General features: G+C 36.1%; 1 protein-coding gene across 1 annotated transcript in view; it reads left to right on the forward strand.

Moving 5' to 3' along the window:
- The window catches only part of LOC127847572 (ras-related protein Rap-2c-like), a 35,665-nt gene that overhangs the window by 13,229 nt on the left and 7,884 nt on the right, over positions 1-14,552 (forward strand). Inside the window, exon 2 of the mRNA XM_052379584.1 lies at positions 3,611-4,285. Coding sequence (XP_052235544.1) covers positions 3,718-4,257 — 540 coding nt within the window. The 5' untranslated portion in view covers positions 3,611-3,717 and the 3' untranslated portion in view covers positions 4,258-4,285. The remainder of the gene's footprint in view (positions 1-3,610; positions 4,286-14,552) is intronic.

A 14,552-nucleotide genomic window follows, 5' to 3' on the forward strand; every position in this document is an offset into this window, starting at 1 on the left:
TGCCAAATGGTCTGACCATGTAAATAATGTTTTTGATTCCTGTTCAAAGAAAATAAATGTTCTTCGAAAACTTAAGTATATATTATCGAAAAGTAACATTCTTAAACTCTATCGAACCTTTATTCTTCCAATCTTAGAGTATGCTAGTGAAGTTTGGGACGGTTGTACTGAATATGAAAGCAATAGGCTGGAACATTTACAATTGGAAGTTGCTAGAATTGCATGTGGGTTACCCCTCTTCTGTAGTAAAGAGAACTTATATAAAGAATCTGGTCTTGAACCCTTAGCCTCGAGGAGACAAAGAAAAAAACTAGTAACATTTTATAAAATTCACGCTCATTTAACACCCTCTTATTTATCAAATCTACTTCCACAACATGTCGGTAGTATATCACATTACAATCTAAGAAATCAAGGAAATTACTCTATGCCCCAATCGCGATTAACTTCATACAGTATATCGTATTTTCCATCTACATTAAAATTGTGGAATGACCTTAATATAGACACAAGAGAAAAACCTACAATATCTTCTTTCAGATCAGCGATAACCCCACAGCCACTTGTGTGCCCAAAATACTATAATATAGGCAAAAGAAAAGTAAACATTGCTCACACAAGACTTAGAAATCTGTGTAGTAGTTTAAACTAAGATCTTTATAGATCAAATCTAATCGCTGATCAATCTTGTTCTTGCAGAGCTCCTTGTGAAAATGCGCGGCATTACTTTTTTGAATGTTTAAACTTCGCACACATAAGAGGACTAACTATAAGCAAATTGAACCATAACCTTAATGTTAAATTGTTGCTATGTGGGGACCCCAACATGTCTTTGGATTTTAATGAAATGGTGTTCAGAACAGTACAGTCATTCATAGCGGGCTCAAAAAGGTTTTAAATTTTGTATAAAATTGTCAATGACATGCATACAACGGGAGATAACTATTCTCAATAACTTTACAATTGTTAACCTACTTTCATGTCTATTTATCTGTGTATAATTATGTTAAACTAACTGATTATGTTGTTGAACTATGAATAATGTATTTTAGTAAATTATGTTATATAATTATCTGGGAGAGGATCCAGGTAATGTTGCAAAAACTTGTAATCCAATCCCATGCATATTTGATGCAATAAATACGTTTAAACTAACTATTCAATGAAACTTTATGGGAAGCTTCACTACCAACAGGAGATGTGCATATTATCAGCGGGTTATGGTTGGATGATTTGTCACAGAGTTATGGCCCTTTGAAATTTTCTTTTAACTGTACATATAGTGCAATTCTTGTCCGGGCTAAATTTTCTCCCCAACTACTGACTGGAATTCAATGAAGCTTTATGGGAGGCTTAACTACCTTGAGGAGATGCGCATGTTATTTGTGGGTTCTGGTTTGATGATAAATTTAGAGAGTTATGGCCCTTTGAAATTTTTAAGTTGCTAAACCATCCATCGTATTATTTTGTCCAAAGTTATGCCCCTCAAGACGTTTCCTTTTATCTGAATATATAGTGCAATATTGTGGCAAAAAAAAACTTAGGGGAGCAACACCCGTCTCCGACAGTTTCTTGTTACATAAAGGTATAATTATACCCTCAGTTCATTTTTCAGGATAATAATCAAAATTCTAAATATAGTTTAATAACTCACTTAAATGCATTTACAATATATCAACTCTTTCAATGAATGTTAACTTGTTATCAAGAGTATCAATGCCATATCTTTGTTGTCCTTTTAATGATTTGACAGCGTTTTGTATTGTAATTGGGTCATCAAGTCAGGATGAATTATGTTTTTTTATTAAAATTATTATATTAATTGAAACATTTTGCATCATAATTCAATGATTAATAATTGTTTTTACTCAAAATATTCTAGCATAATTTTCAAATAAGTTTAATATTAATGAAACATAATTTTACTTAAAAGTTTTCAAAGATTTATACTTTTAAGTGTTTACCGAAATTTTCCAGGTTTGCTTTTATGCAAATAAGCAATTTCAGTCATTCAATTCATGTGATTGGATGTTTTTGTTATTTAAAGTGATCTTATGCGCAGCTTACAGTTAGAGCTGTAACGATTCACCCATCATTCGATTCGATTCGATTTCGATACCAAATGGTCCGATTCGATTCAAATTAAACTATTTGCTGCTTATTTTGCAAACTATTTCATGTTTGGTTAATTTAACATTAAATTCACAATGTATCACATGTGTTTAACAAAATATAAAAAAAACATGTAAGTATATAAACAACTTCTAGTTGACTTTTTAACCGAATGGACACAATTTAGTAAAGAAACCATATGTATTTGAGGGAAAAAATGAGATCAAAAAATCACATGGTTATCATTTAGTAACAGGTACTTTCTGTTATCAAAATGTAGGTGATACAAATCACATCTGAAATATCAACGAGTGTTTTCTCTTTAAATGTTGCCTCTGATTTGTAGTGCTTCCAGATTTAGGGTAACTTACGTAAAAAAACATGTTTTGCAAGTTGCCTTTGCATCAGAACCTTCGCGAAATCCGAAATGTTCCCATACTTTTGATTTTAATTTTGACGGTGCGTCTTTCAGCCTGTTTGAAGAAGCCATTGTACCGGCTGATGTAATGCTCAGCATGTTAATCATTCATTCATTGGATGCCATATTGGCTATTGACCAATCTCAAGACGTATTACAAATGGCAAGAACGTTTAGACAACGGATTTGGAAAGTAAGGTTTAAAATGCGGATCAATCGGGATAACAGTGAATCGAATCGAAATTTGCCGTATAGGTATCGAAATCGAATCGGTGGTGTTGAACCGTTTTTTTGATGCATCGAACCGAATCGTTACAGCTCTACTAACAGTATATGCTGATATATACTGTGTTAATAGGTGTTAATCGCATTTGTTGTTTATTTTTGGTGTTTTTACTTCATATACACTTATATTTGTTAATGCAGCCTCAGAAAAATAATGCATTTGAATATCAACCGTACTTTTGTTTTGGCAACTGACGACATTAATGATTCGATGTACGATGTGAATCTAAATTGAGTTTTAGCGCAGATTCGTATATACAACACAAAGACACAATTTTGTTTTACGGATCATTTCGGCTTAGAGGACTGTACAGTCATGTAAAATATTAAATATAATATTTTTTATAAACTACTGGTAGCAAGATGAGTTGTACATGTAGATAATTGGACAGTTACCACATTTTAAGTAACTCTTGACCTGTTAATTATTTTCAGCTCAATTCATAGTGAAAAATGCGCATAATATCACTTTAAGAATGTTCTGTAATTTATATGTAATACAATTTGTCAATAATTACATACATGACCTGAATAGGTTCCTACCACTGCACATTGATAATGTATTAATGTAATAATAATTAATGTATATCTTTATTTGCATGGTCAGTTTAATTAACTGAAACAGGTGTATTTCTTAATTTGATTATTATTTTGGAAATATATTTAATCTAATAATGCTACATACAAATTACATTAAGACATAGTTACATTGAGATCTCAAGTATTTTTTTATCATGGCTTTATAAAGCTGTCTGTTTTGTCTGATTTTAATTCAGTTTCTATACTTCTTTTCAGAATGACTAGCTACAAAGGCATCCAGATGTGCAGTTGAAAGAGCTCATTACAAACACCACATAATTAAGAACAGCTTTTTAGGAAGGAAATTCGTTCAAGTTGAGAACATGCGAGAATATAAAGTGGTGGTTTTGGGAAGTGGGGGAGTAGGCAAATCAGCACTGACAGTAAAATTTGTCTCGGGGAATTTCATGGAAAAATATGACCCAACTATAGAAGACTTTTACAGGAAAGAAATAGAAGTGGACGATGCACCGTCTGTTCTAGAAATACTCGACACGGCAGGGACAGAACAGTTCGCATCCATGAGAGATCTGTATATAAAAAACGGCCAGGGATTCCTTATAGTGTATAGTATCACTAGCTTTCAAACCTTCCAGGATATTAAGACGATGAAGGAACAAATCATCCGGGTCAAAGGTGTGGACAAGATACCGATGATACTTGTGGGTAATAAGTGTGATCTTGAACACCAAAGGGAGGTAACTGTAGAAGAGGGCGTGGCCCTATCCCAAATATGGGCGTGTCCGTTCATGGAGACATCAGCCAAGAGCACGAACAATGTGAATGAGGTGTTTATAGAAATTGTACGTGAAATGAACACTAGCCCTGTGAAGAAGAAGAAATCTTACTGCACTGTGTTGTAACGGAAGAGAAAACCACTTTACATTATTGGTTTGTATAGTTTGACTTTTTAACTTAAAGTTGTTTTTTAATGTTAAATAACTATTATTATAGTACATGAACTTGATGCTCTTCAGGTACATGTATATATAGATCCAGTTATTCTTTTGTTGTCATAATATGGCAGTAGTATTCTTAACCTTTTCTAAATTGTAAGGTTAAAATTTATGACATGGCATTTAACAGTTTTAAATACTGGCAGGCCTTTTACTGGTCATTTTGGGAAAAAAGTTATTTCAGGATTTGTTTTTGAAATTTGGGGAAAAAAGTTCAAAGTTGATTTTTTTTACCTTTTCGCTTCTGGAATGTGTACATTTAAAGGACCCGTAGAAACACCAGTAAAAGGCCTCTTTAATGTGCATGAAAACTTAAAAAAAAGTATTGAATGGCAGATAAATCATAGAACCATGCGGGAAAGTGTATTACATGAAGTTGTGGTTTTGATTTAAATTATCACAATGATCTGGCTGACATATAGTAGACATAACTTGGCTAGGGTGTTTTCCTACAGATTTATCTTTATTTCACCTGTTTTTGGCCTTAATTTTAACAGCAGCAGACTAAATTGAAATTGAAAATGGTGAAATTTATTTTTTTAATTTTCATTCCACCAAATAGTCCTAGCTATACGTCTTACTCAAACTGCGCTGTTTGCGTAATACTGTGGTCAAGGTAAACATCGTGAGCTTTCTCCATGTCACTGTTTTTACTACAGGTATTCATTTGAAATGTCATGCACTACTACATGGGGTCATAGTGTGGTATGGCTGACCAAGTTATATAACTACAAATGTATGGCCTGCAATTAATCAGAATTATGCCTATTTTCTCCTAAGAAAATTGGCTAAGGTTAACAATCATGCCATTTCTCTTCCATCTTCACTTAGCACATGTGCTTAGGTCATTGTGTGAGGTCCATGTCCAAGTTCCATAATGACCATAACTCTGCAAATCAGGCTTGGCGAAATTGCCGGTCCGCTGGTCCTGACCGGCAGATTTCCATTTGGTCCGGCAGGTTTAACAAGAATGTCGGTCCTGGCGACCGGCAAAATGTGAAATAAATGCAAACAAACCTTTTTTTTTTCAAAGTTTAAAATTTGAAGAGGAAACCGCTTACAACATCATGAAAATGAAATCGCTCATTGTTTTGATGTTTGCAATAAGTTTGTTACGTACAATTACCAAATCCAACTGGTTACACAACACCTACTTCAAACTCAGTAGCAAAATCGGCATCTGCGTTCTAACAAAAAAGATCTTGATAGCTTTGACAATATAACCAATGTTCTTGTGATATCTTTATACAAATGTAACATGCACTCATCATAGGTCTCCAAAAAAGTTATCATTTTACATTGTACAAGTTAGCGTCCGTTAACCGCAATTTTATTTTCGATCCTTGTTCATACTTTAGTTTATGTTGTTATAATGCCTAAATGGATATCATTGGTCAGTTAAATATAGTTTGACCAATTCGATGCCCTAGCTGTTACATATTTCGTCATCATCCAATATGTCGTTTTTATGCCCCCATTTCGAAGAAAAGGGGGTATATAGTTTTCGCACTGTCCGTCGGTCGGTCACACTTTGTGTCCGCTCTCTAATTCAAATAGTTTTCATCCGATCTTTACCAAACTTGGTCAGAAGTTGTATCCAGACAATATCTAGTTCAAGTTTGAATATGGGTCATGCCGGGTCAAAAACTAGGTCACGGGGTCACTTAGTGCATTTCAAGGATTTAGCATGGTGTCCGCTCTCTAATTGAAGTAGTTTTCAGGGGCGGATAAATCTCAAAATTTGCTGCTAGTCCGTTTCGTCTTAATGACAAAAGTTACTTGTCCGTATGAACATTTCAGAGTAAATTTCTAAAAAAATCCACTTGTCCGTACCTGCTTTGGGGCAATACGGACAACTCGGACGATGGATTTTGCCGCCCCTGGTTTTCATCTGATCTTTACTAATCTTGGTAAGAAGTTGTATCAAGACAATATCTAGGTCAAGTTCGAATATGGGTCATGCCGGGTCAAAAACTAGGTCACGGGGTCACTTAATGCATTTCAAGGATTAAGCATGTTGTCCGCTCTCTAGTTTATGTGGCTTTCTGATTTATTTTGATATTCTAAGACATTTTTATGCCCCCGAAGGAGGGCATATAGAGATCGGACTGTCCGTTCGTCTGTCTGTCACACTTTGCGTTTAGATTTCGAAAAATGCTCATAACTTCTATGTCGCTTCAGATAGCCATTTCATATTTAGCATGCATGTGTATATGTACAAGGCCTTTCCATATGCACACAAATTTTGACAAAGTTACAGTTGGGGGCATCCGTGTCCTGTGCACACATTTCTTGTTTATGTTGTTTTTTTCGGTCCGGCAAAATTTTTTACAGACCGGCACATTTTCTGAAATGCCTGTCCGAATGACCGGCAGATTTTTTCCAATTTGCCAAGCCTGCAAATTGGCATAATAATCCCCGTTTTTTGTACTTAGAAAATAGGTTAAGGTAAACCTGCAGCATCTCCATATCGCTGTTTCTACATCAGGTAGAGACCACACATCAAGTTCCATAACTCTGCCCTACAAGTTAAGCAGAATTGTGCCCTAATTTTGGAAAGTTGGTTAAAGTCAGGTCAAAGTGTAACATCTCCACAATTTACTGTTATAAATAAAATTATTTAATTGAAATTGCACTCATCAGCGATTTTTGCCTAATTGGGGAAAAAAACTGGTACCGTACCAATTTTGAAATTATTAGTGCGAAAACCGCTGAAATTGGGAAAATTTGCGTCCTGAAATGGTAAGATTGTGAATTGGGTCTATTTATTTGCTTGTACAAACCTATTCAAATATTTATTAATTAACATGCAGTTTGGCTTCAGATGTTCAATTTCACTTCAGTGCTCATTTTATTTGTTCACATGCACATAATGCACTTATGGTACGAAATTGACAGAATTTTCCTTCCTTTTGGGATTTTTACAGAAATTTTCAGAAGGCAAGTGAATTTTAAGCTCATCTATTTTTTGAAAAAAAATTATGAGCTATTGTCATCACCTTGGCGTCGGCGTTGGCGTCCGGTTAAGTTTTGCGTTTAGGTCCACTTTTCTCAGAAAGTATCAATGCTATTGCGTTCAAACTTGGTACACTTACTTACTATCATGAGGGGACTGGGCAGGCAAAGTTAGATTACTCTGGCATGCATTTTGACAGAATTATGTGCCCTTTTTATACTTAGAAAATTGAAAATTTTGGTTAAGTTTTGTGTTTAGGTCCATTTTATTCCTTTAGTATCAAAGCTATTGCTTTCATACTTGCAACACTTACTAACTATCATAAGGGGACTGTGCAGGCAAAGTTATGTAACTCTGACTCAGAGCTCCAGATAAGGGTCGTATTTTCGTAATTACGAATTATTTTCAAGTCCGTTACGTATTTATTTTAAATCTTGTCGTACCATTAAGAATTACAAAATCAAGTTACGAATATTATTTTAACATCGGTTCGTATAGATTTTTATTGAGTTTTTTTCGCGTATTAAAGATCTTTGCGGTGCTTATATAGAATGGTTATCGGGTTTGTTTAACAAAGCGCATTTTTTCCAATAAAAGCGGCGTATGCAGTCTATCTGTCAAAAAACAATGGCGGCGTCCAGAGAGCGTCCTAAAAAACTGCAAAGCGTCCAAAAACACGCTTTTAACATATTGTACGCAAAGTGAGCCAAAGTTAAATGTTTAGAAAGACATTATAGAAAAGATCTTATACGATGTTGTATGTTCAGTTGCCGACACAGTCAGAAAAGCTAAACAAAAACGCGACACGACAGGTCCAAACTTAAACACAAAAAAAACATTGAACGAGTGGAAGGGACAAGTCCCATGGCTAATCGTTGAAAAGATTGAAGGGGAGACCCGTTTTAATTGTAAAATATGTAAAAATTCATCTAAGGCATGCAATCTAAGCACAGTTTGGGCATATGAAGGTATTTGAAAAATATAATTGTATAATACTGAAAAGACACTGTTGAACTCGTATAAATAAAGTTGCTAGTATGTTTATTTTGAATTTTTTTGCATGAAAATAACTAGGGATGGCAAAATTATTCTAATAATCGAATATTTCATTGAATGGTCAGCATTCGAATAATAAAAATGATATTCGCATATTCGCATTTTTTTCCAAACGTAATTTCACCAATATTTAATGACCTGCCAACCGCGTACTAAAAAGCAACCGACATCACTTGGGAGTAACATGTTTGACATGATGTTCTTCGTGTCAAACTGATAATGCGGCCTGTATCAGTGTTGATTGCGCAATGCAATATACACGCTCTAAGAAAGGCCCTGACTGTTGTTTGCCAATGGGGTGCCAATTGACGGTTTCAATTGACTGGCGAATAATAATTAAGTTTTGTGATCACAGTATGTACAGCCATTAAAATATGTGAATTACTCAAATCGGGCAATGCAATATACTTACTATAAGAAAGGGCCCGAACTGTTGTTTGTCAATTAGGTACCAATTAAAGGCTTCAATTTACTTGCGAATAATAATTTAGTTTTTGTGATCACAGTTTGAACAGACATTTAAATATGTGAATCACTCAAAAGTAACAGATGATATAAATTTAACAATCATCAAGGAATCATAATTCAAATCTGAAAATGCCACCAGCCCCTTCTGCAGTATGGAATACTTTACACGGTCTGTGGATAAGAAGACCGCAATGTGTAATGTGTGTAAACTAAACTTAGTTTTACATTTGCGCGGTCTGCTACAAATCTGGATTACCGGAATAAACCCCCTTCGGAAGAAACCCCCTTCCCTAAAAACGGCATAGCGGAAGAAACCCCCTTTCACATTTTGCATACGCAGAAGAAACCCCCTCGCTAGTTTTGCATAGGCGGAACAAACCCCCTTCGAGTTTTCAGACAGGCGGAATAAACCCCCTTCGTGTTTTCAGAGAGGCGGAATAAACCCCCTTCCTAAGTGTTAAGTCTTTCCCGCAGAGGTAGTAAAATCCCGACTCGAACGATTCCCCAATACATCCGTTTCAACCCGACTCTATTACTGCATCCTTGCTACTTTTCAAGTTTATATTCATTTCCCGATAATCCCGTTTATAACATTTTTAAAGCACATTCTGGTAAACATTAACGATAAAAGCTCTCAATAATTTCATAACACAAACCTTGCCATTTTTAGCTCATCTATTTTTTGAAAAAAAATTATGAGCTATTGTCATCACCTTGGCGTCGGCGTCTGCGTCGGCATCGGCGTTGGCGTCCGGTTAAGTTTTGCGTTTAGGTCCACTTTTCTCAGAAAGTATCAATGCTATTGCATTCAAACTTGGTACACTTACTTTCTATTATGAGGGGACTGGGCAGGCAAAGATAGATAACTCTGGCGTGCATTTTGACAGAATTATGTGCCCTTTTTATACTTAGAAAATTGAAAATTTTGGTTAAGTTTTATGTTTAGGTCAATTTTATTCCTTAAGTATCAAAGCTATTGCTTTCATACTTGCAACACTTACTAACTATCATAAGGGGACTGTGCAGGCAAAGTAATGTAACTCTGACTGGCATTTTGACAGAATTATGTGCCCTTTTTATACGCCCGTATAAAATACGGGACGTATTATGTGAAACCCCTTGGCGGCGGGCGGCGGGCGGCGGGCGGAAGGCATCACTTTGTCCGGACTCTAATTCAAATTGTATTCATCCGATCTTCACCAAACTTGGTCAGCAGTTGCATCTAGTTGATATCTAGGCCAAGTTCGAATATGGGTCATGCCGGGTCAAAAACTAGGTCATAGGGTCAATAAGTGCATTTTCAAAGGGGCCACTTTGTCCGGACTCTATTTCAAATTGTATTCATCCGATCTTCACCAAACTTGGTCAGCAGTTGCATCTAGTTGATATATAGGCCAAGTTCGAATATGGGTCATGCCGGGTCAAAAACTAGGTCATAGGGTCAATTAGTGCATTTTCAACGGCGCCACTTTGTCCGGACTCTAATTCAAATTGTATTCATCCGATCTTCACCAAACTTGGTCAGCAGTTGCATCTAGTTGATATCTAGGCCAAGTTCGAATATGGGTCATGCCGGGTCAAAAACTAGGTCATAGGGTCAATAAGTGCATTTTCAAAGGGGCCACTTTGTCCGGACTCTATTTCAAATTGTATTCATCCGATCTTCACCAAACTTGGTCAGCAGTTGCATCTAGTTGATATATAGGCCAAGTTCGAATATGGGTCATGCCGGGTCAAAAACTAGGTCATAGGGTCAATTAGTGCATTTTCAACGGCGCCACTTTGTCCGGACTCTAATTCAAATTGTATTCATCCGATCTTCACCAAACTTGGTCAGTAGTTGCATCTAGTTGATATCTAGGTCAAGTTCGAATATGGGTCATGCCGGGTCAAAAACTAGGTCGCAAGGTTACTTAGTGCATTTCAAGCATTTAGCATGGTGTCCGCTCTCTAATTGAAGTAGTTTGCATCTGATCATCACCTAATTTGGTCAGAAGTTGAGTCTAGATGATATGTAGATCAAATTCGAATATGGGTCATGCCGGGTCAAAAACGAGGTCACGATCGGACACATAATGAATTTCAAGCATTTAGCATGGTGCCCGCTCTCTAATTGAAGTAGTTTTCATTTGATCTTCACCAAATTTAGTCAGATGTTACATCTAAATGATATCTAGGTCAAGTTCAAATATGGGTCATGCCGGGTCAATAACTAGGTCTCGAGGTCACTTAGTGCATTTCAAGCATTAAGCATGGTGTCCAAAACCTCCGAACGGGCGTATCTTGTGACAGTTTGGCACTCTTGTTATACTTAGAAAATTGAAAATTTGTTTAAGTTTTGTGTTTAGGTCCACTTTATTCCTACAGTATCAAAGCTATTGCTTTCATACTTGCAACACTTATTAACTATCATAAGGGGACTGTGCAGGCAAAGTTATGTAACTCTGACTGGCATTTGGACGGAATTATGGGCCCTTTATACTTAGAAAATTGAAAATTTGGTTAAGTTTTGTGTTTTGGTCCACTTTACCCCTAAAGTATCAACGATATTGCTTTCATACTTAGAACACTCGCAAACTATCATAAGGGTACAGTAAAAGGACAAGTTGCATAACTCTGGTTGTCATTTTTACGGAATTATGGCCCTTTTTTACTTAGTAACTTTGAATATATGGTTAAATTTTGTGTTTCGATCCACTTTACTTCTGAAGTATCAAGGCTATTGCTTTCAAACTTCAAATACTTTCATGCTATCATGAGGTTACTGTACCTGGCAAGTTGAATTTTACCTTGACCTTTGAATGACCTTGACTCTCGAGGTCAAATTATTAAATTTTGCTAAAATTGCCATAACTTCTTTATTTATAATTAGATTTGATTGATACTTTGACAAAACTACTCTTACCTGACATACCACTATAGACTCCACCCAAACCATCCCCCATGCCCTTACCCCCTCCCCCTCCCCCCCCCCCTGAATTCCCCCCCCCTCGAATCCCCCCCCCCTCCTATTTTTTTTTTTATCATCTCACAAATGACCACCACACCCTCACACTATACCCCCCCCCACCCCATCCCCCCAATTTTTTTTTAAACGGTTAAAAAACCCAAATATTTTTTATATTATTTTATGTTTGAAATACCGTCCAACCATCGCACCCAAGAATCTCCCCCACCCCCTCCCCTCCCCCCCACCCGAATCCCCCCCCTAATTTTTTTTTTTTTAAGATCATCTCACAAATGACCACCACACCCTCACACAATAACCCCCCCCCCACCCCACCCCACCCCCCCCCCCCCCCCCCCTAATGTTATTTTTATATTTTTTTTGAAACGGTTAAAAACACAAATATTTATTTTTATTATTTTATATTTGAAATACCGTTCAACCATCGCACAAACCCCCTCCCCCCCCCCCCCCTCCGAATTTTTTTTTTTTTTTTTTCGCATTTTTGGAAAATAATGTAATATGTCCACACACCCACACTATGCACCCCTCTTCACTCCACCCCTCCCTCCTTTGTGATTGAAAATGAGAGTCCCTTCACCTTTAAAAAGAAAATAGATGAGCGGTCTGCACCCGCAAGGCGGTGCTCTTGTTTCTCTTGTATCAAATAAATTTCGGCATCAGTGACTATTTATAGACTTGACGAAATATTCTCTCCGAACATACATCAATCCCCTGACTAGTTGTGTGCTTGTTACAACGCTCAATACACCCACGCTTTCTATGCTGCATAATTTTCGCGCCCTTTTTATTGAGAAAAAGAGTCAACACAAAATAGAATTTACAATGCAAAAATATTTCAATGTTGCGGTAACATTTACACTCGGAAGTGTGTTTCGTATTAAAAACGCGTTAACACCAACTTACGGGAGTGTGTTTCGGATTTACAGTAAAGAAATGTACCGGCCGTTTGTTAACAAGTTGTTAATGAAGTTGTTAATGATACACACAAAATATTCAAACTGTGAAACTCAAATATCGTTATCGTGATAATTGAATGAAGGTGCGAAAATCTGATTAATGGGAATGTACCTGCCGTTTGTTCACACAAGCTGTGAAGAATTAATCAAGATGGTAATAAAACGAATAATGTATGAATGGGTGAAAGAATTATTATTGAAGGATAAAATAGACAAAAATAGAATGAAATATATTAACATTTATTTACAAAGATCAAGCAAGCATATACTAGAAAACATTAAACAAATTGTTGTTGCAAAAAAAGGACACGCATTTAATGATAAAACAGGCATATATTTACATCTATTTACAAAGATCTCAAACAAGCATATATTATATTAAAAAGCAATAAACAATTTGTTGTTGAAAAAAGACACGCATTTATTAACGATAAACAGGCATATATTTACATTTATTTACAAAGATCAAATCATTCCCTAGAATCACACAATTATAGCCGAATGCTAATGGTATTTAAAAAAACTGTACATAACTTCACACGAGCCGCAAAGGCGCCGATCATGACACAACTTCTCATCATTATCTACAATAGCCGGTGCATTAAAGGACCTTTTATATAATTAGATGAAGGTGCGAAAATCTATTTCCAAACTGTTATGTGCTGAGTAAAGAGGTGTACCGGCAGTATGTTTACAAGTTGTTAATGATGAGATGCTCGTGTGAATTTGTCTTGCACTCGTTTCAGTGAGATTATACCATTTTATATGCGTTAACTTGTACTAGATTGATAAAAATAACAAAAACACAAAATTAGCGCCCAGAGCCGATAGTGAGGAAGATATTTCGTACATATTTATAATAACCGAAGCATTCGTCTTTAAAAAAAAAATTGAATCATGCAATCATGCTTCCCGGGAACTTTCTGAAAATGAAAGTGAATTTCTGTATACAATTACCGTGCATTTGAATGTAACTAAATCGTCTGGAAGGGGGTTTGTTCCGCTATGGAAGGGGGTTTCTTCCGCCTATGCAAAACTAGCGAGGGGGTTTCTTCCGCGTATGCAAACTATGAAAGGGGGTTTCTTCCGCCCTGCCGTTTTTAGCGAAGGGGTTTCTTCCGGAGGGGGTTTCTTCCGTACACCACAAATCTGTGGAATCATAAAAAAATAATTCTATGACACGATGTTTTTCATTCTATTTGTTCCCGATCACAGTATCGGTCATAGTATCAGTCGACAGCGATACAATTATTCGATAGCAACGTTAATAAACAGCCTCGTATTTAGCAAACGGATATAACATACAAACCAATGGAAATTAACACATAACAAGGTAAAATCAATCCAGCCGTTTTATGCGAATATTCGAATATTCGATTGAATGAATTTGCGAACATTCGAATACCGATATTGGTATTCGATGCCATCCCTAAAAATAACCATTATTATTTATTTTTAGGTCATTAAGAAAAAATATGAATTATTTTCCAAAACTTAGTAGTAACGTTAAAAATAAAATTTCAGAGTTGAGAATTCTTTTTGAAAATCTGGTAGTAATTTAAGAATTTTACAAAACCTTATCTGGAGCTCTGTCTGACTGGCATTTTGACAGAATTATGTGCCCTTTTTATACTTAGTAAATTGAAAATTTGGTAAAGTTTTGTGTTTAGGTCCACTTTATTCCTACAGTATCAAAGCTATTGCTTTCATACTTGCAACACTTATTAACTATCATAAGGGGACTGTGCAGGCAAAGTTATGTAACTCTGACTGGCATTTGGACGGAATTATAGGC

The sequence above is a fragment of the Dreissena polymorpha genome, chromosome 10 (assembly GCF_020536995.1).
Source record: "Dreissena polymorpha isolate Duluth1 chromosome 10, UMN_Dpol_1.0, whole genome shotgun sequence".
Taxonomy (NCBI): domain Eukaryota; kingdom Metazoa; phylum Mollusca; class Bivalvia; order Myida; family Dreissenidae; genus Dreissena; species Dreissena polymorpha.